Raw genomic sequence first — 21,737 nt, forward strand, 5'->3', positions numbered from 1 at the left:
TGAGAACTCATTCACCTTCTGGATCTTAAATTCAGCAGCACAGCCAATCCCAGCTCTCCAGGTCCGCTCAGGTAGGGCATTTAGGACCAAATAACCTTCTTGTTTGGATTGAAAAGACACTAATAGAGGTTTTGTCCAAATGTCTCCCCTTGAGAGCACTCACCTGCTGCGTGAAATGGGCTGTGGCGTTATTATGTGCCGATTTGTTTTGAGCATGAAGTGAGAAACGCCAAGAAGCTGCAGCTGACACAAAACTGGTCTCGTACCAGCACTTCAAAAACATCTAAAGTGCTGTTCACTTTCCCTGATCACCTCCAATGTCTGAACGAGGTTTCCAGGCCAGTGTTATCGCTTAAACCAAACCAGCAACAAGTGGGAGGAGGCAAGAGACTGCCCAGGAATTTCAAACACCTATGATAAAGCAGAAGCTGTTGTCTTTTGCGGCAGCTCTGCACCTCTTGCCACTACAGTAAAGGTGACTGATGAAAACAGGACCCCACAAAAAGAGATTTGAAGTTGCTTTTTACTGAACATCAGAGATGACGTTACAAACAAGCCGTAACATAAAGACTTTGCAGCTGCAGAAGCACATAAGCAGAAGAGTCAGTTGTTTTCCCAACGCAGCTCTACTTGTTCCGTTATAAAAAGGCATTTTCATCTTTTCTTTCAGGCAGTAGAATATAAAATAAGGAAATAAAAAAAACCAACCCCACACCAATCCTGTCCCTCACAGAGCTGTGAATAAGTTATCTTCATTTTTCAAGTATATACAAAAGATACTTCCCAAAGGACAGCGCAGGAAGAGTTTACACAAATAAACCCTCACTCTCACTTCTTGGTACTATTTACATCGTTCTGTACATGGGTCTTTGAGGTCTTCCGAGACCCTGAAAAGCAAGAAGGGAAAGTATGACTATCCAAGCGTGGAGCGGGTGGTTTCCAGCAGTCGGTCCCTGGGGTTCCGGCCCCTCAAAAGCAGGAACGCATTTACCTATAAGCAGTTTAAAAGCTTGTTGTGAATATCTTCAAGGACTTGATTGTAAAGTTCCTCTCTCGACTTCAGTCCATCTAAATAAACTGAAAGAGAAAGATGGACTCAGGCTGGGGTTTTGTGAGCAGAACCACTTGTCTGTAGGCGAGTTATAAAATATTTTATACTCTATTGAGCCAAACAACAACTTAGAATCATAGAATAGTTTGGGTTGGAAGGGACCTTAAAGATCACCCAGTTCCAACCCCCCTGTCATGGGTAGGGACATCCCACTGGATTCTTATCCTGTTAAAAAGAATGTGAGGTTGCTTTTTTTTCTCTCCCCCCCATAAGTGTTTATAATAAAAACCAAAGGGAAGAAGTTTATAGCTATAAACCGGCTTGTTTTGCAGATAAAGGTGTATATATGGGAGCAGATGAGGGCCCTGAGGCTGTTCAGCCTGGAGAAGAGGTAAGGGGAGACCTCAGCGCTCTCTGCAGCTCCTGGAAAGGAGGTTGGAGTGAGGTGGGTGCTGGGCTCTTCTCCTGAGTAAAAGGAGTGGGATGAGAAGAAATGGCCTCAAGTTGTGTTAGAGGAGGTTTAGATTGCCTATCAAGAACAATTTCTTCATCAAAAGGGTTCTCAGGCATTGGCAGAGGCTCCCAGGGAGGTGGAGGATTACCCATCCCTGGAGGGGTTTAAAGGATGGGCAGACGAGGTGCTCAGGGATCTGGTTTAGCAGTGGGCAGGGAAGGTTGGACTTGATGATCTCAAGGGTCTTTCCACTCAAGAAATTCTATGATGGTATGTATTTATCCGGACAAAAAGCAGGCGAGCATTACAACTCAGTAGTAAAAATAGTGCCTTGCATCATCACAGTTAAAGTTTCCTTGAATTACATGACCAACTTCCTTAATCCCCAGAGCACAACACCAGAGGAGCCGTGTGCCAGCAGGCTTACCCACGTCAACGCCGCTGTCCTCCATTTCTTTCCTGTGTTTCAAGTACATGGGCCAGACGTGTCCGTCGAAGAGGCCGGGCGGGTCAGGGACAGTGTAATTCCGTGTACTGCAAACATCAAAAGCGAGAGGAACATCAGGACTGCTGGGATGGCGCTGCCACAGCCTGAGGTTAATCTGACAGTGGCTCAGCAGCATTTGTGGGAAAGCTGATTGTCATAGTTCTGTGTCTCATTGAGATCGGTCTGTATTTTGCAAGAATCGTAGAATCATAGAATAGTTTGGGTTGGAAGGGACCTTAAAGATCATCCAGTTCCAACCCCCTGCCATGGGCAGGGACATCCCACTGGATTAGGTTGCTCAAAGCTCCATCCAACCTGGCCTTGAACACCTCCAGGGATGGGGCAGCCACCACTTACCTCCCTGGGCAACCTGGGCCAGTGTCTCACCACTCTCATCATGAAGAAATTCTTCCTTATGTCCAGTCTAAATCTGCCCCTCTCCAGTTTATACCCACTGCCCCTTGTCCCATCCTCACGAGCCTTTATGAACAGCCCCTCTCCAGCTTTCTTGTAGCCCCTTCAGGTACTGGAAGTCACTCTAAGGTCTCCTCGGAGCCTTTTCTTCTCCAGGCTGAACAACCCCAACTCTCTCAGCCTGTCCTTACACGGGAGGTTCTCCAGCCCTTGGATCATCCTTGTAGCCTCCTCTGGACCCGTTACAACAGCTCTATCTCCTTCTTATGTTGAGGATTCCAAAACCGGACACAACACTCCAGATGAGGTCTCACGAGTGAGGGACAGAGGGGCAGAATCCCCTCCCTCCCTGCTGGCCACGCTGCTTTGGATGCAGCCCAGGTCATGGTTTCTGTGCTACGAGCGCACGTTCCCAGCTCATGTCGAGCTTCTCATCCACCAGCACCCCAAGTCCTTCTCTGCAGGGCTGCTCTCAATCACATCATCCCCCAAAGAAGTTTATTTAAGCACCCAGAGTGAGCGCAGAAGCCACAGAAGCTGATGGAGCTCCAGCGGTCTCTGAGGCTTTACTGGTGCTCACGGGGGAAGCAAGCAATGATGTTCCTATAGCACTGATGTGCTGATCTCCATAACCCCCCGAGCGACAGCAAACACCATGGGAAAGCCTCTTTCTCCAGTTCTATTAAGATTTTAAGCTATAATTCCAATTGTGACCCACTCCAGTGTATCCCATGGACAGCAGCTGAACCCAAAGGCTTCCCTCTGGCAAAGAGACTTCATGGGAAGGACTAGTCCACATCAAAGAATCTCCTTACCTCCTCCTCCTTTTGCACTCATCATATGGAACAGCCAGGTAGTAACGGATGTCAAACAGGTCTATCAGTGGTCTAGGGAGGGTAGAAAGAAAGAACGTGTCTATTGATTTTTTTTTCTGAGGGAAGAAAGTGTTAAATCACCCCTGAAAGCCATAAAATCCTTTCCTCCCCCCTTTTGTATTTGTGTCTATTGTAGACAATAGAAGTGTAACTGCTTTCGTTAGACACACAAATGTACGGTAGGTTTATTAGTAGCTATAAAACACGAAGAGTGCTGGGTTTTGCTGGTCAGAATGGTGTGCCGGGTACTTTTCTCACCTCAACACCTGCTACTGATCACTGCGGAGGATGAGACCCTGGGCTGTCAGCCCTGACTCTTCACAGAATGGTTTCAGTTGGAAAAGACTTTCTAGATCATCGAGTCCAACCATTGCTCAAGCCCTGCTAAGTCACCACCAGACCGTGTGCCCAGATACGACATCTTCTCCTCTTTTAAACCCCTCCAGGGATGAGGACTCAAACTCCTTCCTGCACAGTGCCTGCCAGTGCTTGACAACCCTTTCAGTAAAGAAATTCCTCCCAGCATCCAGCCTAAATCTCTCTCTAGAACTGACTTAAACAGCTGAAGCGAGTTATCCAAGTGTGCACGGGCACATGGATTTGGTACAAGGGAACTCGCTGCCTTCTGCCCTTTTCCCGACACAGGCGGTTGGCTCTGCTGTGCCGTCCTGCACTGCGCTCCTATTCAGCTGAAGGAAATAAGCCCATTAAAATCCTTACGGCAAGGCTTGTTTGAAGCTGGTGGGGCTGAGCGCCTTCTAAACCCTGCCGAGGGTTGCATAAATGCTTAATATAGCATGAACCCAGCAAGCTCCGTGTCCGTGGATGAGATACTCCCTCCAGACTAAGGAAAGGCTCCTGTTAACAAGACAGAGCACTCGGAGGTGTTTGTAACCTTCAGACGAGATAGCAAACCGTCACAGTTTGCCAGTGCCGTCTCCTGTTGGCCAGTCTCAGTGTGGATGGTCCATTTTACATTGCCCATCCCGTTTGGAAAGCCAGAGCCGTGCTGCCTGGCGCACGGCACAGCTCAAAAAGCTCTGGTTTTGCAGTGTCCTGCACAGTTTGTGCTCTTGAAAGAGTTTTGTAAGCAAAATCACAGTTTGGAGCCAAGACTCTCATGCTCGTCACATTTATAGTGTGTGATTTGAGGTTCCGATATTCAGCTATTGGAAGTTCTCTCCCTCTTCCCGCTAGTTGTCTCCCTGTCTTCCTGCCAAGCATTTTGTCCTCATATAAAAGGAGCAAAAGTAGTTATCTTTGATCTGGTACGTTCAGATGTGCTCAGACCTGTGCTCTGATGTGCAATTAATTACTAAGCTCAATTTAGTCAGGGTTAAACAGCCCTGTATCCCATGAGATAATTATTCCTATATTCCAGGAGAGATTTGTGCCTGCCCATGGCAGGGGGTTGGAACTGGATGGACTTTAAGGTCCCTTCCAACCCAAACTATTCTGTGATTTTATGATTCCAAGCAGTGAATGCAGAAGGGATTATCTTCTTGTTCTCGACAACGACCTTTTCAGGGCGAGGTTTGTGCAGGGCAGTGGGAGGCCAGTGCTCTGCTGGCTCTGGTCTGAAGCTGCCCATGCCCTAAATGACAGTTGGGTTTGTTCAGCCAAGAGGAGGCTCCAAGGAGACCTTAGAGTGACCTTCCAGTACCTGAAGAGGCTACAAGAAAGCTGGAGAGGGACTGCTCACAAAGGTTTGTGGTGATAGGATGAGGGGCAACAGGTATAAACTGGCGAGGGGCAGATTTAGACTGGACGTAAGGAGGAATTTCTTCACCATGAGGGTGGGGAGGCCCTGGCCCAGGTTGCCCAGAGCAGTGGTGGCTGCCCCATCCCTGGAGGGGTTCAAGGCCAGGTTGGATGGGGCTTTGAGCAACCTAATCTAGTGGGATGTCCTTGCCCATGGCAGAGAGTTGAACTTGATGATCTTTAAAGTCCCTTCCAACCCAAACTATTCTATGATTCCTCCGTGCTATGAGAAAGTCACCTCAGGCACCTCATTTTACCAGTGTTTACTGTTCAATTTTGCATTTGACATGAAAGAAACTCTTAGGCGCGATACCTCAGAGCAAGGCAGGAGGGGTAGATTAGTAAGAAGGAATTTTTACTGGCACTAAGGCTCTAGTGTTCTTCCCTGGCAAACCGTTAATAGTTCCCCAAACCTTACTTGTAATTATAAAGCAGGAAGCCTTCAATGACCAATATATGGGTATCTTTGGAGGCTGGCTCTCTAGAGCCAGGCGTAACATTCACCCCGTGGGAACGGGCAAACTTCACTGGGTTCTCAATCCAGGCCCGCACCGTGCTCACCATTGCCTCCATATCCAGGGAATCCAGCACTAGTCAGAAGAAAGGGGGTGGGTGGGAAAAAGGGGCGGAATCAAATACCACGAACCACAGAGGTTTGGAAGTATAATATAGAATGAACAGAAATTTACTGTTAAATTGTTAATAATGAAAAAGAGATACTTAGGAAAAAAAATATACATTACTGCATCCTATAGCGAACACTGCTCTTACCATCCCATTGTTTAAAGCCGTCTTCCCCGACTTCTATTTGATCTTGTGGCTGAAATATAGTGAGCAATAAAACATTGCTGCAAACTCAGCGTGATCAGTTACCTAAGATCCGATCACAACCTGGACGCTACTGCAATACACAACAAAGCAAGTGTTCACGGAACGAAACAGTTACAGACCCACTTTGGACTACATTTAAGTTTAATTTCCCATCTTTCACCAACCCCAAGAGCTTTGAAAAGCTTTTTTTTTTTGGTTCAGTTGAGCTACTTTGGACAAAGAGTTCTAGGTTAATAATTTGATAGGGTGTTACTAGCCAAAATACTACGGGCCCCTGTTTACAAATCAATATATAAAGAACTTAAAATGCAAACACAGGGGTAAGTAACTGCCAAAATATATTCAAGAATAGCTATTTTAACTCTTAACGGCTTTAACAGAAGCACAGCTCAGCACAGCAGGACTTTAGAGCTACAGCCACTTAGTTATTGCTTTAATGCACTAGTGAGAAGTGACATATCTTTACAGAAAGCCAAATGGAATTCCTCCTCGGCTTTCAGGGCTTGTCCCTGCCCAAATTTGTGCAGGAGGCTTCTAGCAAAGAAGCGCTTCCAAATACGTGTCTCATTCCACGTCGTTGGGCAAAAGCAGGACAAAGGGACCCCGTGGCTGCCGGAGCCTCGGGGGATGCCGTGCCGTTACTGCAGCTCCTGGACTGTCGCCTCCGCTGGAGTCCAGCTCTACTGCAACTCCCACCAAGCAGCAAGGTTTGGTAAAGTGGTTTTGATGTGTCAGGCTCGGTGCAGAAAGCACCCGAGGCAGCACAGTCCTTCTGCATTCGTCTTTAGTGACCTTCTAATTGGTATTGTGATACCGAGCTGTCAAAGCTCCCCAATACAACTGTATTTTTGCACTCATAAAAGGTGCTTAAAACCTGAAGTATTAGTTAGAAGCAATCTTATTTAAGTAAAATAAGGAGGAAACCTCAATAAGTTGTGGAGAGTACAGTAAGTAACCTCTCCCTTAGATCAGTAGCTTGACCTAAAGTTAGGCTTGACCTAAATTTAGAATTGACCTAAAGTTAGACTTGCTAAAACCGATGGAAGCTGTTGCTTCTGTGCACGGCGGTGCCAAGCTTCTGTGGAAACTGGCAGGCACCGACATTTGTAAAGGTCGGGACCCCCTCACCTGTCCAAAGTCATTAAAAAATTAAATATACATATTAAGAAAAGAAATCAATCAAACCGTGGGCTACCCTAAGCTGTCAGCACTCACTTGGAGGGCATGCACAAGTGTTTAAAACACACCGGGGGCCCTGCTAGAGCTGTCACTGCGCAGCGGCTGATGGTTTTAACCATGGGAGAGCTCAGCTCACCTTGAAGAAGTCATCTTGATGGACCACACAGCAGTTGGGGAGCGCCTTGATGACCCTGTTGGTCAAGGTGGTTTTGCCCCCGTTGGTGACTCTGTGAGGAGAGGGCAGAACACGTTAGAGCGGCTTTAGAGACCTTGTGGGGAGAGGGCAGGGAGCGGCGTTAGAGCTGTGTTGGTGACCGTGTGGGGAGAGGACAGAGAGAGGCACTAGAGCCGTGTTTGTGACCCTGTTGGGAGAGGGCAGAGAGCAGCGTTAGAGCCATGACCTGGTGGGAAGAGGACAGGGAGCGGCATTAGAGCAGCATTAGGGCAACATTAGAGCCATAACCCGGTGGGAAGAAGAGAGGGAGCAGCATTAGAGCAGCGTTAGAGCCATGACCTGATGGGAAGAGGACAGGGAGCGGTGTTAGAGCAGCATTAGAGCCATAACCAGGTGGGAAGAAGACAGGGAGCAGCATTAGAGCCATGACCTGATGGGAAGAGGACAGGGAGCAGCATTAGAGCAGCATTAGAGCAACATTAGAGCCATAACCTGGTGGGAAGAAGACAGGGAGCAGCATTAGAGCCATGTCCTGGTGGGAAGAGGACAAGGAGCAGCGTTAAAGCAGCGTTAGAGCCATGACCTGGTGGGAAGAGGACAAGGAGCAGCGTTAAAGCAGTGTTAGAGCCATGACCTGGTGGGAAGAAGACAGGGAGCAGCATTAGAGCAACATTAGAGCCATAACCCGGTGGGAAGAAGAGAGGGAGCAGCATCAGAGCAGCGTTAGAGCCATGACCTGATGGGAAGAGGACAGGGAGCAGCGTTAGAGCAGCATTAGAGCAACATTAGAGCCATAACCCGGTGGGAAGAAGACAGGGAGCAGCATTAGAGCCATGACCTGGTGGGAAAAGGACAAGAAGCAGCGTTAGAGCCATGGCCTGGTGGGAAAAAGACACGGAGCAGCATTAGAGTAGTGTTAGAGCCGTGACCTTGTGGGAAAAGGACAAGAAGCAGCATTAGAGCCACATTGGTGACCGTGTGGGGAGAGGACAGAGAGCAGTGTTAGAGCCATGTTGTGACCATGTGGGGAGAGGGCAGAAAGCAGCGATAGAGCCATGACCCGGTAGGAAGAAGACAGGGAGCAGCATTAGAGCTGCGTTAGAGCTATAACTGTGTGGGAAGAAGACAGGGAGCAGCGTTAGGGTCACATTAGAGCCATGTTGGTGTCCAGGTGGCAGGGAGAGGCATTAAAGAAACATTAGTGACCCTGTGGGGAGACGGCAGCGTGGCGTTAGGGCCACAGTGGTGACCCTGTGGGAAGAGGGCACAGGGTAGGATTAGAGCTACTTTAGAGAGGTGTTGGTGACCCTGAGGGCAGAGGGCACGGGGTGGTATTAGAGCCACGCTGGTGAGGAGAGGGCAGGGAGTGGTGTTAGGGCACCATTAGAGCCATGATCCGGTGGGAAGAGGACAGGGGGCAGCATTAGAGCCATGACAGGGTGGGGAGAGGGCAGAGAGCAGCGTTAGAGCCGCGTCACAGCTCCAGACTCGCCGCCAGAGGCAAATGGCCGCGCGCGCCACGTTTGAAATTCCCGCCTCGCCGCGCCGCGCGCTGATTGGCTGAGGCAGCTCCTGGCCACGCCCCTTTCCATCGTCACTGGCTCCCCAGCGCTCGAGGCAGGAGCTGAGCGTTAATTGGCTGGAGCCTCCCTTGGCTCCGTCCCTTTCGCGTCATTCACTGGTTACCCGGGCGCTGATTGGTTGACACTGCTCATGGCCCCGCCCCTCTGCCATGCAATCACTGGCTCCCCAGCGAGGGCGGTGAGTGCTGATAGGCTGAGACCGCCCTTAGCCCCCGCCCCTCACAGACTGTCCCTGACGCTGACTGGCTGGCGGCGCCCTTGGCCCCGCCCCTTTCCCCGCCGCCGGCTTCCCGCGCGCGCCTCAAGGGCCGCGCGGGCGCCGCCATGTCGGATTCCCTCAGTGCGGCGCGTCCCGGGGAGAGGGAGTGGGGCCCTCAAGATGGAGGCGGGGGGAGCATCCCCTGCCCCCCCATACCAAAAACACCCGCGAGTGGAACTCTTTAACCCTCGTTTTTTTGAGTTTTAGGCAGCGAGCATCCTTTAAGGCAGGGGGGTTGGGGCTGGGTGGTCTTTAAGGTCCCTTCTGACCCAAACTAGTCGATGGTTCTGTGGTTTATCAGCCTGGGCAACGCGAGGAGTCATCTCCATCCATCGTGCAGCGAGACCAGAGCTGCTACAGAAGGTATTTCCCATTTCCATGCATATACATAAGCTTTCCCATAAACTTTATGCGTATTCTATTCCTTTCCAAAGTCTAATTTTAATGTTATTATGAAGCTTGACAACAGTCAAAACTCTTGCTCCTTTGGAGGTTTCTCCAGCTCTGCCTGACCTTTCGGTGGAGAAAGCTCCAAACAGAGAGGATTCCAGCAGATCCCTTTGGTGCCGTGAAAAAGGCCGAACTTAATGATTTATTCCTTCCTTCACCCTGCTCAGCACAGATCCCACTGAACACAAGATGCTCTCCTTTTCAAAGGATGAGCAGTGTCTGGAAAAAACACCATTTGATAGAAAACACGCTCTCAGAGGGACGTTCTGTCTCACTTTTAAAGAACAATTACTTGGATGAAACTTGGCTTTAGCTCATATCAAACATACTCCACTTTTTGTAGCAGCAACTACTTCTTGTACTGCTCCTCAGCGGCTTAAATAGCCGCTCTGGGCAGAAAGCATTGCAAAAAGCACTTTAAAATGCCTTAAATGAGTTAGGAACGAGGGTGGCTCACTCTTCTCGTGGGTTGCCTTGTGCCTGCAAAGCCCATTTTGATTCTAAAGCTTGAGCAATCCTCTCCAGAGCTGCCAAGTCCGACTGTACCACTTTAGAATGCTCTATTCAGTTAGAAACATCACACAGTCTTGAGTTCATGGTGCAAATCTGGCTCCTGCTCACTGTCAGCTTTCCGAGCCCTCCGGCACCCAGTGGGATGCCCCAAGCTCTCACCCCATCCTAAGCCCAAGCTTACATCTAAATCCTGCTTTGCTGGAGGAAAGAAAAGCTTTTTGTACAAATACTCCCTCCCTGTTCTATTTGAAGCAGGTTTTTTCCTTCTTTGTCTTCCAGAGAGGCTTTTAAAAGTCTAACTTAATGCAGAAAGCATCCCTTTTCATAGCTGAGGCGCTGCTCCATCTGACCTATAAAGTGACCTGAAATAATTTTTTCTGCCTCAGCATAAATCCTGGTAAAACCACAGAGGTTCGGCATGTGCCGCCCTCTGTTCACTAAAAGCAGCACAAATTAAGAGCCAGCAAGTTGCACCTTTTCTAGAACCCTGCAATATTATTTTACAGCCAGATAGATCATCTCCAAATCATACAACAGCGAAATGGGAAGAAAGAACCGTACGTACGTGTGATAGGAACAGAACTTACCCGCCAATGCCTATGATGTATTTCATCTCTGCAGAGTTGCCTCTTTAGCCGGAATGTGATAAGAGAAAAAACAAAAACAAAAACAAAAAAAGAATTTAGGGGTGCTGAAATTACTTTCAGCAGAACAAACCCACAGCTGGTTCTTTTTCCCCACTCAGCTCTGCCTCCCCTTACTATTTCATTGAGGGAAAAGGCGGGTTGGCCTCTGATTTATAGGGTCCGGCTGCGCGCCTTTCCCTCCCTCTTGCCTTTCCCCGCCCCACTGCTGATGGAGAAGCCCTGTGACTATCATGAGCCCAAGATGTCATATTTTTGAGCCGGGATCAGGCAGTCCTCGCCTTGGCGGCTGGGTCATGCGCGCTGCTGCTGCACCTGTTTCCGCACCCCTTGCGGACCCCCACACCGCTGCCTTCCCTATAAATAGCTTTTTTGGCAAGCTCTTCCTTTGCCTAAATTAGTAATGGGGTAGGTGGAAATGTCACCCCTTTTTACCATTCCTTTGGGAGCTCTGGAGAAGGCACAGAGGTGTGCCGGGATATAATTAAGTGCCCTTTTCTTTCTCGTTGCCCTCTTCTTCATTTTCCCGGGTTGTATTTGATTATTTGAAATGCATCCAGGAATGTCATGAGAAGGAACTTTTTGTTGCTCTAAACTTCTGATAGGGGAGGCGAGGGAACTAAATCTATTTTCCTTTTTACTCCATTTAGTGAAGCTGTGCAGGGAAAGGAACGTGCAAAGGCTGATGAGTGAACCCATCTGGACCGTTAAGGTTTGAACTCTTTGAACTTTGGCTTGTTCTTCACACTTACGTACAAAGTCATACAATTATATTACCTTTCCAGCTCCAGTTTACGCCTGTAAAGTAGTGCTTTTAAAGGTAACTCCAGCTGGAGTAAATACCTCTCTCTCCCCACAAGTGCACCTCGTGGAACCTGTGCTTTAGTTTTAATTGCTCCTAAAATCAGGGCTGTCTTGAGAGATGTTAGATGAAGGCAGAGTAGAATTAGCAACAGTTCTGAGTGGTTTTTTTAGATGAAAATAATGATGTGCAGTACCTAGGATTTTTAAATCTATCTATCTTGTTTGATAGAGCTTAAATCATCCAAACCTTGTGTCCCTTTCTTCTTCCTTTTCATAAAACCAGTCCATGGAAGTATTCAAAGGCATACTTAAAGATTCCTTGTCCCATAGCGGTTTGTAAAGTTGTAAAACCCTTGGTGACATGGATACCTTGGTCTGCAGCACCTTGTTCATCATCTTTGAGGAGTCTGTGGAGCTGATTCTTGCACTGTGATTTTGTACTGAGAGATGTAGGTGCAGCACATGGAGAGTGGAGGTGTTGCAGGGCTTGCCCCTGGCTGAAGGGCAATACAGAAACTTGTTACAGCGCAGTGATTTTTGCTGTGCTCAAAGGAGCAGGCAGATGCTGTTTGTATTCTAAGTTTCTCTGGCACCTCCATCACTTGCTACAAGTCCTGTCCCCTGAGCTTTTCAGCCGCTAAGTGTAACCCCCCTCGTCCAGAATTTACCAGTTAAAACTCTGAGGGAAGTGTTTCTGCAAGGGTATTCCTAAGCTTCTCCAAGATCTGGGTGGGCCGCAGCTCTGGCATTGCAGACAGTTGCTAATCCAGGCCATCGAGGTGCCCCCCAGGGCTCACCACTGCCCAGATTTTGCAGCTTTCTTAGATGCAGTGGTTTTGGAGCTATCTGGGCAGGTTGCTCCATAGATAACACAACATCTGTAGAAGCCTACAGAACATGTTAGTTCTGGCAGTTAACAGTATCTCTTTTAGCCTGTGTGATATTCTATGACTTAATCATCTCACACTTTATCAATATCCCCAGTATTTTGTAGATACTTTTTCCTCAGTCTGGGTAGTTGCTTGCCGTGATTAAGTTTCATTTGGAACAACTGCTCGCCAGCTGTATTTAACTTGAAGTTTTCTACCCCTGTTTCAGGCCTGAGTAGAATCATAGAATAGTTTGGGTTGGAAGGGACCTTAAAGATCATCTAGTTCCTGCCCCCCTGGGCAGGGACATCCCACAAGGCCCCATCCAACCTGGCCTTGAACACCTCCAGGGATGTGTTCAAGGGGTGTAAAGGAGTTTGTGGCTCAAATCTTGTTTGTCTCGCCCCAGCTATGTCTGTTGATCTAATAAAAGACATTACTTTCCCCCACAAAGCTATTTTATGCCATAAATATGTCAAGGCCCAGTGCTTTGATGTGCTGAGCTGATCATGAATGAACACCGCCTGCAAATTAGAACATTATTAACGGTCAGACCTGTCAGGTTCTGGAATTCTTGCAGCGAAGGTATTGAAGGGAAGAAAATAAATTTGTTTTAAGATTCAACCTAGTATATTTATGAGTGGGATTATAGCGAACGGTCTTTTCCTGTCTGTTGTGCTTTCTTAATTCTGGGTGTTTAACCAATAGATGTCAGCCAGCATTTCCACTTTAATTGCTATTTATGGTCAATATTAGTGCACTACGTGATTATTCCTGGAGACATCACTTGCAAGTTATGCTTTCATCATTATTTCAAGGTAGCTCTGTAAAATGATTGCTCCAGAGAAATCTGGAGCTTGAAGTCTTGAATATGAACGAGAGATGGCTCTCAGGGGAGTCAGGTTTTCAGCAGCTGCCCATCACTTTATGCACAGCACAGCATTTGCAGTGGAGAGTCACCAAGTCAGCCTCTCCACTGGGGTAAATTCTCATCGTGCACTGAAGTGGAGCAGCGCTAACTCACACCAACCAAAAATTTGACCTCAGATGAGCTCTCTGCTGAAATTTTTCATGCCCTTCATTGTGCTTCTCCTCTGTCCATGAGCTGAAAAGCTGTCTCGTTTAGGAAAGCAAACAGTGTGTTACTTCAGTGTATGTTTATTATTACCTTACTTGCCAGTGAAAAACTGGAAGGCTTGGAAGTTGTACAACAGTTAGAGGGGGTTCTGGTCTGATCTACCTCTGGTCTGGTCCTCTTTACGTTGGAGTCATGCTAATCCAAAGAGTTTTGGAACATGCCATCCTCAAAGTGAGTAAAAATTGTATTCTTCCCTGTTGGATTTACTAACATGAGTATGCTTCAGAAATAGTGGTTGAGGTTTTGTATTGAAAAATGAGTATTTAGCCTAAGATGTATAAAACCCCCCATTTTTGGTATAGAAAGTGAGCAAAAAGTAATTATGGTAGTAGCAGCAATGGTTTTTAGTATTTGGCTGAGTTGTTCAGGATCAGTGAATTCCAGAACCAGAGGTTCCACTATTTCTGCAAGGAATGCCAACACTTCGCTATTTTCTGAAAACTGGAGGACTGAAGGACAGTTTTGTTTGGGTTTTGTTAAGCTCACAGCTGCAGATCTCGTTCATGTAGCCCTCAGATTAAAAAGCTCATTTTTAAAACCTTTTCTTCCTGGTCTTTCAGTTCTCTGGATGTGTCTGGCTTTTCCTGAGTTAGTGGCTTTTCTTTCACCTGTAGTCTTACTCATGCACTAATCGTCCAGTGAAATCATATTCACTTGCATAGCTCAAATTCTCAGATTCCTGGATGGCTTCAGACTTGCTTTTCCTTTAGGTGGTGGCATGTGCCTGCCTGTGTTTGGAGATCTCTGGCATTCCAGCTGTCTGCTTCCCTAAGAACAAAAAAGACCTCATTCAAAAAACTGTCTGAAACGAATGGTGACAGTTACACTTACCAGCTACAACAGACTTCACCCAACCTGTAAAAATATGTCTATGCAAATGCCAAGTGTTCATAAATGCTTTTTTTAGCAAGTTATGTTACCCGCATTTCTCTCCGAGTTATGTGACGGTCATCTGAAACTTCCTTTTTTTGTGCTTGTTTATCCTGCAGATACGTTATCTACTTCACACTTTACTAGTACAAATACCATTCAACAGTGCGCTGCCATCAGAGATAGATGATGTCCCCTCTCTTCACGTTATTTTTAGAATAGTAATGTTTACTAAAAGTTTATTATTTTAACACTAAGATAAATTTGGCAGAAACCAGTTTAATGTCCGTGGAGCCACCATGATATCATTTCCCTGGAATAGTTTAGTTTCTGTATGTCCGCTGACCTTTCCACTGTAGAATATGACTCATTTGTTCTAAAGCTTTAATTCAGAATGTAAATTCTTCACTAATCATAAGACATTGTTTATGGTATGAGCAAGGTTATGCCAAGGTTCCTTCCTCTGGTTCCTCACAGGGTGCTGGCTGAGACACGTACCAGCCAGTGAAAGAACAGGCAGAGGAATGAGAGTCATTTTGACTTGTGAATTTTGAAATCATAGGTTTATTTCTTCTTTCTGAAATAGCTTTATTGCTTCTTTCTTCTTTCTGCATTAGTTGGGTTGCTAAGAGGGCCCTTCTCCAAGCCTTTGGAGGCTGCTTGTGTCTCAACAATGCCCAAACCGCCACTCCCCCACTGGAGGAAGGTAGGCTTTATTTTAAACAAAACTGAAGGAGATGACATCAACACAACAGTATTTCACTGTTAACCAGAACAGTTAAGAGTAAGGAAAATTAGGGTAGTAGAAACACAAGCTTAAGCAGTATAATGCTTCCCTAGCTGGCACCTTGTCACAGCGATAAGGAGAGTGGCTCGCAGCCAGGAGCTGCCAGCGTGCGTGGTGGTATTTTTTGCCACTGCCGCAGCTGCTCCACGGCTGCTGTTGGTGACAGAGGGTCTGGGGCCCTGTGGAGGAGGCAGAGGGAGGCACAGGCGGGTCATGCTTGGAGAACTTGTACAAGACGGGATCAGGCAGAAGCAGCTGTGCATGCAAGAAAAATGCAGATGAAAGTGTTTTTATATATCATTACTTTGGGCATATGGGATTAACCTGGAAAAATTATTCTAGAGAGAAGGAAAAGTGATGAGGACGAGAGAGTGAGTGTAAAAGGAACGATGAAGAGGTGATCTGAAGCTAAGACTTTGTGTGGGAAGGGAAAACTGGAGCCCAAAGGCAACCAGCTCTTTACTGAAGTCCAAACAGAGATGCAGAAATTATTCTAAATTCTCATTTCCTAAAGTGTCGGGTTCTGCAGTTGTTTTGCTCCCCAAGCTGCGCTTCCCAAAGTTTTTCTCACTGGAGCCCTTTGGAGATGCTGACCATGATGCTGCAAGAAAGGATCCTCTTTAGATTTCAGTCATCTGCGTGAGGAATTTGGGTATTTTGTTCCTTGGGATTAGTGGATATAAAGGCAAAAAGGAGTAAGATATGCATGAAATGCTTCCTTTTTGTGTCCACATGGTGCCAGGGAACAATAGCAGTAATTCCAGGAATACATTTTCAAACAGATGCCTGGCATTCCTAGTGTCATTTGACAGCTGGCAGAGGTTTGTGGATGTGTGACATCGTTAAATTAGTTAGTTCTGGCCTATGTGTTGCTATAAATTGTAGCAAGTGTTTTTAATAAGTAATAGAATCCCAGTTTTTAACTCTGGTTTATATTCCAGGAGAGAGAGAATGTCTAATCTTGCTCCCCATTCAGCTCTCTTTTGGCCAATGCAGATGGAGGAGAGGAAGTAAGCAAAACTTGAAGGTAATTTGGGAAAGCAAGAAGGATGGAGATTGAACAAGACATGAAATAGGTGTTCCAGCTTTTTGCAGCAAGCGCTCAGTGAAGAAGCTGAGCTGGCAGGCAGGATGTCAATGTGTGATGATTCACCCATTGCTCCAAAATATTCTGACAGATTTTCAGGTATGTTTGACAGACTCTTCAATATCAGTCAGAACAGGGAATACACAGACAGCAGAGGGAAGTTTTCCTTTTGCTAGTAGAAGCTCATCTTTGCCCACGCTGCTTCATTCGGAGGTGGGCAGGGCTGAGCCAGGTTTTGAGGCTTCCCTATGCCGTGGTGCTGCCCTGGCCTCTGTGAAATTCCCAGGCTGCAATCCTCCCACTCCACCGCACTCCACCTGCTCGCTGGAGAGTGATTGTGAAACCCAACAGGATTTCATAAGGGAAATGGAGAAGCCGTTTGTGTATCAACATAGCTGATAAAAAGGTGCCTCGAGAGAGCGAAAGATTGCTGGGGTGGGGAAAGTAGAAAGAATGGCAACTGTAGGGTGCCTCTTTTTCTCTTGTCCCTACCATGCCACTTCTGTTGGGTGCGTTTTGGGGTAAACTGTCTCTTTTAAATATTTCTTACCAATTCTAAATGTTACCAAAGATTTTTTTTTTTCTCTTTTCTGCATTCTTGGCATTCCTTTGCAGCTTCCTCCTGACCCTTCCTCGCTGTTTCTGCCTGCAGTGTCTCAGTTCCTGATGACTGCTTCCTGTGAGATGCTTCGATGCAGGTCCTGTCAGGACATCGTGGTGCACTGCAATCCCTGTGTCCCTCGGACATACAGGACTGAGTGTGTTTGGGACTACAGCCTTTCAGCCTGAGCCTCGAAAGCCGCTTGCATAGAGTTTACAGTGCAGAACTTGGCCTCTGAGGTATTTCGGCTCTGATTTGGGTTATTGTGAGAGCCCTCTGGTGGGAGGATGAATGGGCTGAGTCCTCCTCCGGAGGTGTCCGCTTCTACCTGATGATCACAGCCACTACAGTGACTGCACAAACTCGAACTCTGAGAACAGAATTAAGTTTAGTTTGATTCTGTGCTGCTGCTGACAGTACCATAAGGAGTCAATGCCTTTACAGTCGAGCCCAGTCAGTCTTTAGCTCCAGTGCTCTCACAATTTCCCGTTTCTTACAGGAAATCTGGGGAGGGACTTTTTATCAGGAAGTGCTGGGAAAGGATGAGGGAAACAGTTTAAAGTAGAGAGATTTTGATGAGATAACAGGAAGAAATGTTTTGCTGTGAGGATGGGAAGGCCCTGGTCCAGGTTGCCCAGAGCAGTGGTGGCTGCCCCATCCCTGGAGGTGTTCAGGGCCAGGTTGGATGGGGCTTGGAGCAACCAGATCCAGTGGGAGGTGTCCCTGCCCATGGCAGGAGGTGGAACTGGATGGGCTTTGAGGTCCAGACCATTCCATGATTTTATGAATTAGTTTTTCTCAAAGCTGTGCCCGAGCACATACTAGTAACATTGTCCAACTGCTACCTGGAATTTCTCTTTTTCTTTCCCTTCTGGATATGAAGTCTTAGTCTTGCAGCTCTCATTTGGGCACTATTAGCTCTTCTCTATAGGCTGACTTTTGCATTGTGATTGTTCTCTGATGGACTGAAAACCCCAAGCCAAACTAAAATGATCTTTTTACTGGAATGTATTGGCTTTCTCTCCTGCTTCAAATCTCAAAACTCAGCTCTCAACTAGCATTCCCTTCTTAAACTCCAGTCTCTGGTTACACAGGGAACAGCACTGCTTTTGGTCATTGGATTGTTATACAAAAGGTCAAATACCCAAAAAGCCTCAAACACCCTTAAAAGTTAACCTGAGGCAAACAATCAAAGTACTGAACTCCCGTGTGCTAAAAAAGGAAGGAATGTTCTATCACTTTCTCTCTTTTTTACTTGCATTATCACTTTGTTTCCCTCCCCTTGGCTGTGATTCATTTAACTGGCAGTCTAAAAGACGTGCGTGTGTGTGTGTGTGTGTGTAGAGCTAGAGATTTGGCTACATCCCTTATCAGCGGAGAGACTGTTCCCCACAGAGTGATTCATCACATCTAGGACAGGTGAAATCATCTCTTTTCTTGACTGTAGAGGGAACCTAGAACTAATTCAGACTCTGTATCTAATTCTTACATTGATAAAATAAGCAGAGGTGAATCTCATTCCTAGTGTTGAGGTTAATCGTCTGGGAAAGATTTTGGCTCGTTGAAGCTGGGAATCTTGTTTTCTGTCTGTGGTGCATCATGATTAGTGATAGTGGCAAATACTTCAGGACAGTCTCTGCCATAATTAGCATCTTCTTGAATATTCCTTCATTCAGGAACCTCATTCATTGTAAAGGGAAGAAGAGTCGCATCATGAATATGTGGGAGAAGAAGTTGGATGACACTTGAGTTCACAACTCCTGTGGCAGAAGAGATTTCAGTACTGAGAACAAGAGGGACTAGGCTGTTTATTTAAACTGCCCAAGCAAGGTCTAGGTGGAAAGTCATTTTGTTTTGGAGGAAAGACAAGCTATTTTAATATTTAAATACTGCAATATGGTGATGTTACAATGTTTTTGCTCCTGATTGTGGAGCAGATGTGAGAGGTAGCATGCAATTTTAGGCACCTGATAAAAAGAAAATGAGCCATAAAAGCCAATTGTGCAGTTGATGGCAAGTTTATAGAGAGTGTCTAAGCATTCATTAGAAACATTTCCAGAAAATTAACCTGACCTTCTGCTATCGATCTTACAGTTGCCGCCGTCTTGGTTAGAAGGAATACAAATATGCCTGGATCGCAAGTCCCACTGAGAGGGAAGTGTCCCACGTCTAACATCCTCTGAAAGGCAGAGCAGACTTGACCACAAGACTGGCTGTAGGACCAACACAGAGTGCTGCAGCAGGGCTTGGCAGATACGCACGTAAAAGAACCCCAGCAGAGGTAAATTAAGTCATGACAAGAGCATTAACTAGTTAATTTTTAACTTCTGCCCCAAACCCTCAAACTAACAGTGTAATCTTAATGTATTTGCAAGATTCTGATGTTTTTTGAGTGCCACTCTTCTCTGTCAGTTCTCTGTTGCTTTGCTGCCGAGCTCTTGTTAAAATTTCTGTTCCAGGGAACATTCTTAGCTTTTAAAGACCACTGAATGAAATGAATAATATAAAATCGCAATCAGTCGAGTAGAATCATAGAATAGTTTGGGTTGGAAGGGATCTTAAAGATCATCCAGTTCCAACTTCCCTGCCACGGGCAGGGACATCCCACTGGATCAGGCTGCCCAAGGCCCATCCAACCTGGCCTTGAACACCTCCAGGGATGGGGCAGCCATCTCTGCTCTGAGCAACCTGGGCCAGGGTGTCACCACTCTCATGGGGAAGAAATTCCTCCTTTTGCCCAGTCTAAATCTACCCCTCTCCAGTTTATACCAGTTCCTCCTCATCCTATCACCACAAGCCTTTATGAACATCCCCTCCAGCTTTCTTGTAGTCCCTTCAGGTACTGAAAGCTGCTCTAAGGTCTCCTCTGAGCCTTCTCTTCTCCAGGCTGAACAAGCCCAATTCTCTCAGCTTGTCCTCGTATGGGAGGTTCTCCAGCCCTCGGATCATCCTTGTAGCCTCCTCTGGACCCGTTCCAACAGCTCTGTCTCTTTTTTATGTTGAGGATTCCAGAACTCCAGATGAGGTCTCACAAGAGAGGAACAGAGGGACAGAATCCCCTCCCTCCCTGCTGGCCACACTGCTTTGGATGCAGCCCAGGACACGGTTGGCCTTCTGGGCTGTGAGTGCATATTACCAGAATATAATGTAGCTCATGGAAAACTACAGTGAGAGCCGTTTAATGGGAATGTTTTCTTTTGAGGAAGGACATCTTGTTTCCTGACTGGGAAGTGTTGTTGCTTTGGTAGGGTAGCTGCTAATCCTGTTTCTTGTGGTATGGTGTAGTCATAACACGGTGAGCTTTTGAACTGTCTGTTGTGTTGCTTGTGCTCTTTGAGCTTAGAACTGCGTCTCGCGTGCCTTAGCCAAGGCTGCTTGCCTCCTTTGTTGCTTTCACTGACTAGATCCCTTCCTGACACCCCCCGTGCTGTTCCAAGGCCACTTGACATATTTCAGAAGTGTTTCATTCCTAACCTAAACCCATGTGCCTAAATCAGGGGTGCTGCAAAATCAAGGATCAACAGGATTTTACTGGCTCACTCTGGAACAATGGATTCCAACATAATTCTCCACACAAATTGAATTCAAGGCTGCAAATATCTCCACACAAGTTGAATTCAAGGCTGAGCAGAAAAAAAAGTTGTTGATCCTGTTGTTTGGGTAGAGTTTTTTTGTGAAAATAAAACCATAGCAGAAACTGCTTTCACATGTAAATCCAGCAGAAGTGTAGCCCTAGGAATGTAAATTCTTTGAAACTAAGATGCATTCCCTGAATGAATTATTTCACAGCAAGCAATGCTTGTTATAGGATTAGACTTCTATATAATCATAATTAATTAAATGAGATATATTAATAACCCATCTAAAACAGACTCAAACGAGACATCTCAGGCATTTTCCTGTAGGTACTTGTTTATAAGTTTTTTTTCTATTTAAGAAGCTTTGGGGTGGTTTATTTTGTGTGTGAGTTTGTTCTTATAATTTAATCCCTAATCGCGTTATCAATTTGAGTAGAAAAAGATATATAAATGTAATGTGAGATTAAACCCCTGGCTTCCATGCAGGTTGATAGAAACCCAAGGGAAGCAGTTTTTACATGGCTCTTTTCTGAAGCCTAACACGGAGGGAAACTTGGAAAGATATTCATAGAATCATAGAATAGTTTGGGTTGGAAGGGACCTTAAAGATTATTTAGTTCCAACCCCCCTGCCATGGGCAGGGACATCCCACTGGCTCAGGCTGCCCAAGGCCCATCCAGCCTGGCCTGGAACACCTCCAGGGATGGGGCAGCCACAGCTTCCCTGGGCAACCTGGGCCAGGGCCTCACCATTCTCATGATGAAGAAATTCCTCATGTCTCGTCTAAATCTGCTCCTCTCCAGATTATCCCCATTCCCCCTCTTCCCATCCCCATGAGCCTTTATGAACAGCCCCTCCCCAGGTTCTTGTAGCCCTTTCAGGTACTGGAAGGTCACTCAAACTGGAAGGTTTCCTCAGAGCCTTCTCTTCTCCAGGCTGAACAACCCCAACTCTCTCAGCCTGTCCTCGTATGGGAGGTGCTCCAGCCCTCAGATCATCTCCGTGTCTTCCTCTGGACCCGTTCCAACAGCTCCATCTTCTTCTTATGTTGACGATTCCAGAACTAGACACAGTACTCCAGATGAGGTCTCCCAAGAGAGGAAGAGAGGGACAGAATCCCCTCCCTCGCCCTGCTGGCCACACTGTTTTTGATACAGCCCAGGATATGTTTGGCCCTCTGGGCTGTGAGTGCACATTGCTAGCTGGTGTTGAGCTTCTTATCCCCCAGCATCCCAAGTCCTTCTCTGCATGTTGTTAGAATAGAAGTTATTGTAGTAAAACCATTCGGAGAGGTTCATTTTGCAGGATCGCAGTTGCCAAAGAGGAA

General features: G+C 46.6%; 1 protein-coding gene and 1 long non-coding RNA gene across 9 annotated transcripts; one reads left to right on the top strand and one right to left on the bottom strand.

Annotated features, from left to right (window-relative positions):
* Positions 1-505: 505 nt before the first annotated feature.
* NMRK2 (nicotinamide riboside kinase 2) lies at positions 506-10,814 on the bottom strand. Of its 2 annotated transcripts, XM_054049842.1 has the most exons (8): positions 10,620-10,812; positions 7,189-7,279; positions 5,814-5,862; positions 5,461-5,632; positions 3,222-3,293; positions 1,933-2,039; positions 992-1,077; positions 506-887 (listed from the first exon to the last, which is right to left on the bottom strand). In XM_054049842.1, the coding sequence occupies exons 1-7, from the start codon at positions 10,643-10,645 to the stop codon at positions 992-994; spliced, it is 603 nt and encodes a 200-aa protein (XP_053905817.1). In that variant the 5' UTR covers positions 10,646-10,812; the 3' UTR covers positions 506-887. The 2 variants fall into 2 exon arrangements, with proteins under 2 accessions (XP_053905817.1, XP_053905816.1); XM_054049841.1 differs by lacking the exons at positions 506-887; positions 992-1,077 and having other exon boundaries at positions 1,084-2,039; positions 10,620-10,814.
* LOC128849222 (uncharacterized) lies at positions 7,798-21,670 on the top strand. Of its 7 annotated transcripts, none has more exons than XR_008447215.1 (7): positions 9,296-9,432; positions 11,327-11,388; positions 14,975-15,515; positions 16,086-16,330; positions 16,847-17,071; positions 18,927-19,113; positions 19,837-21,670. It is a non-coding gene; the product is annotated as an uncharacterized LOC128849222 (long non-coding RNA). The 7 variants fall into 7 exon arrangements; XR_008447217.1 differs by having other exon boundaries at positions 14,975-15,063; positions 16,086-16,171; positions 16,884-17,071; positions 19,837-21,169; XR_008447213.1 differs by lacking the exon at positions 14,975-15,515 and having other exon boundaries at positions 7,798-9,432; positions 16,086-16,171; positions 16,884-17,071; positions 19,837-21,169.
* Positions 21,671-21,737: the final 67 nt, after the last annotated feature.

Source organism: Cuculus canorus, chromosome 27 (assembly GCF_017976375.1).
Source record: "Cuculus canorus isolate bCucCan1 chromosome 27, bCucCan1.pri, whole genome shotgun sequence".
NCBI classification, from domain to species: Eukaryota; Metazoa; Chordata; class Aves; order Cuculiformes; family Cuculidae; genus Cuculus; species Cuculus canorus.

Excerpts from the sequence above, each read along its gene's own strand:
- NMRK2 (XM_054049841.1), bottom strand. The coding sequence starts at position 10,645 with ATGAAATACATCATAGGCATTGGCGG. Across the intron at positions 3,294-5,460 it reads TTCCTGCTTTATAATTACAA|ACCACTGATAGACCTGTTTG; the intron begins GTAAGGTTTGGG and ends TACCCTCCCTAG. Across the intron at positions 2,040-3,221 it reads GAGTGCAAAAGGAGGAGGAG|TACACGGAATTACACTGTCC; the intron begins GTAAGGAGATTC and ends TGATGTTTGCAG.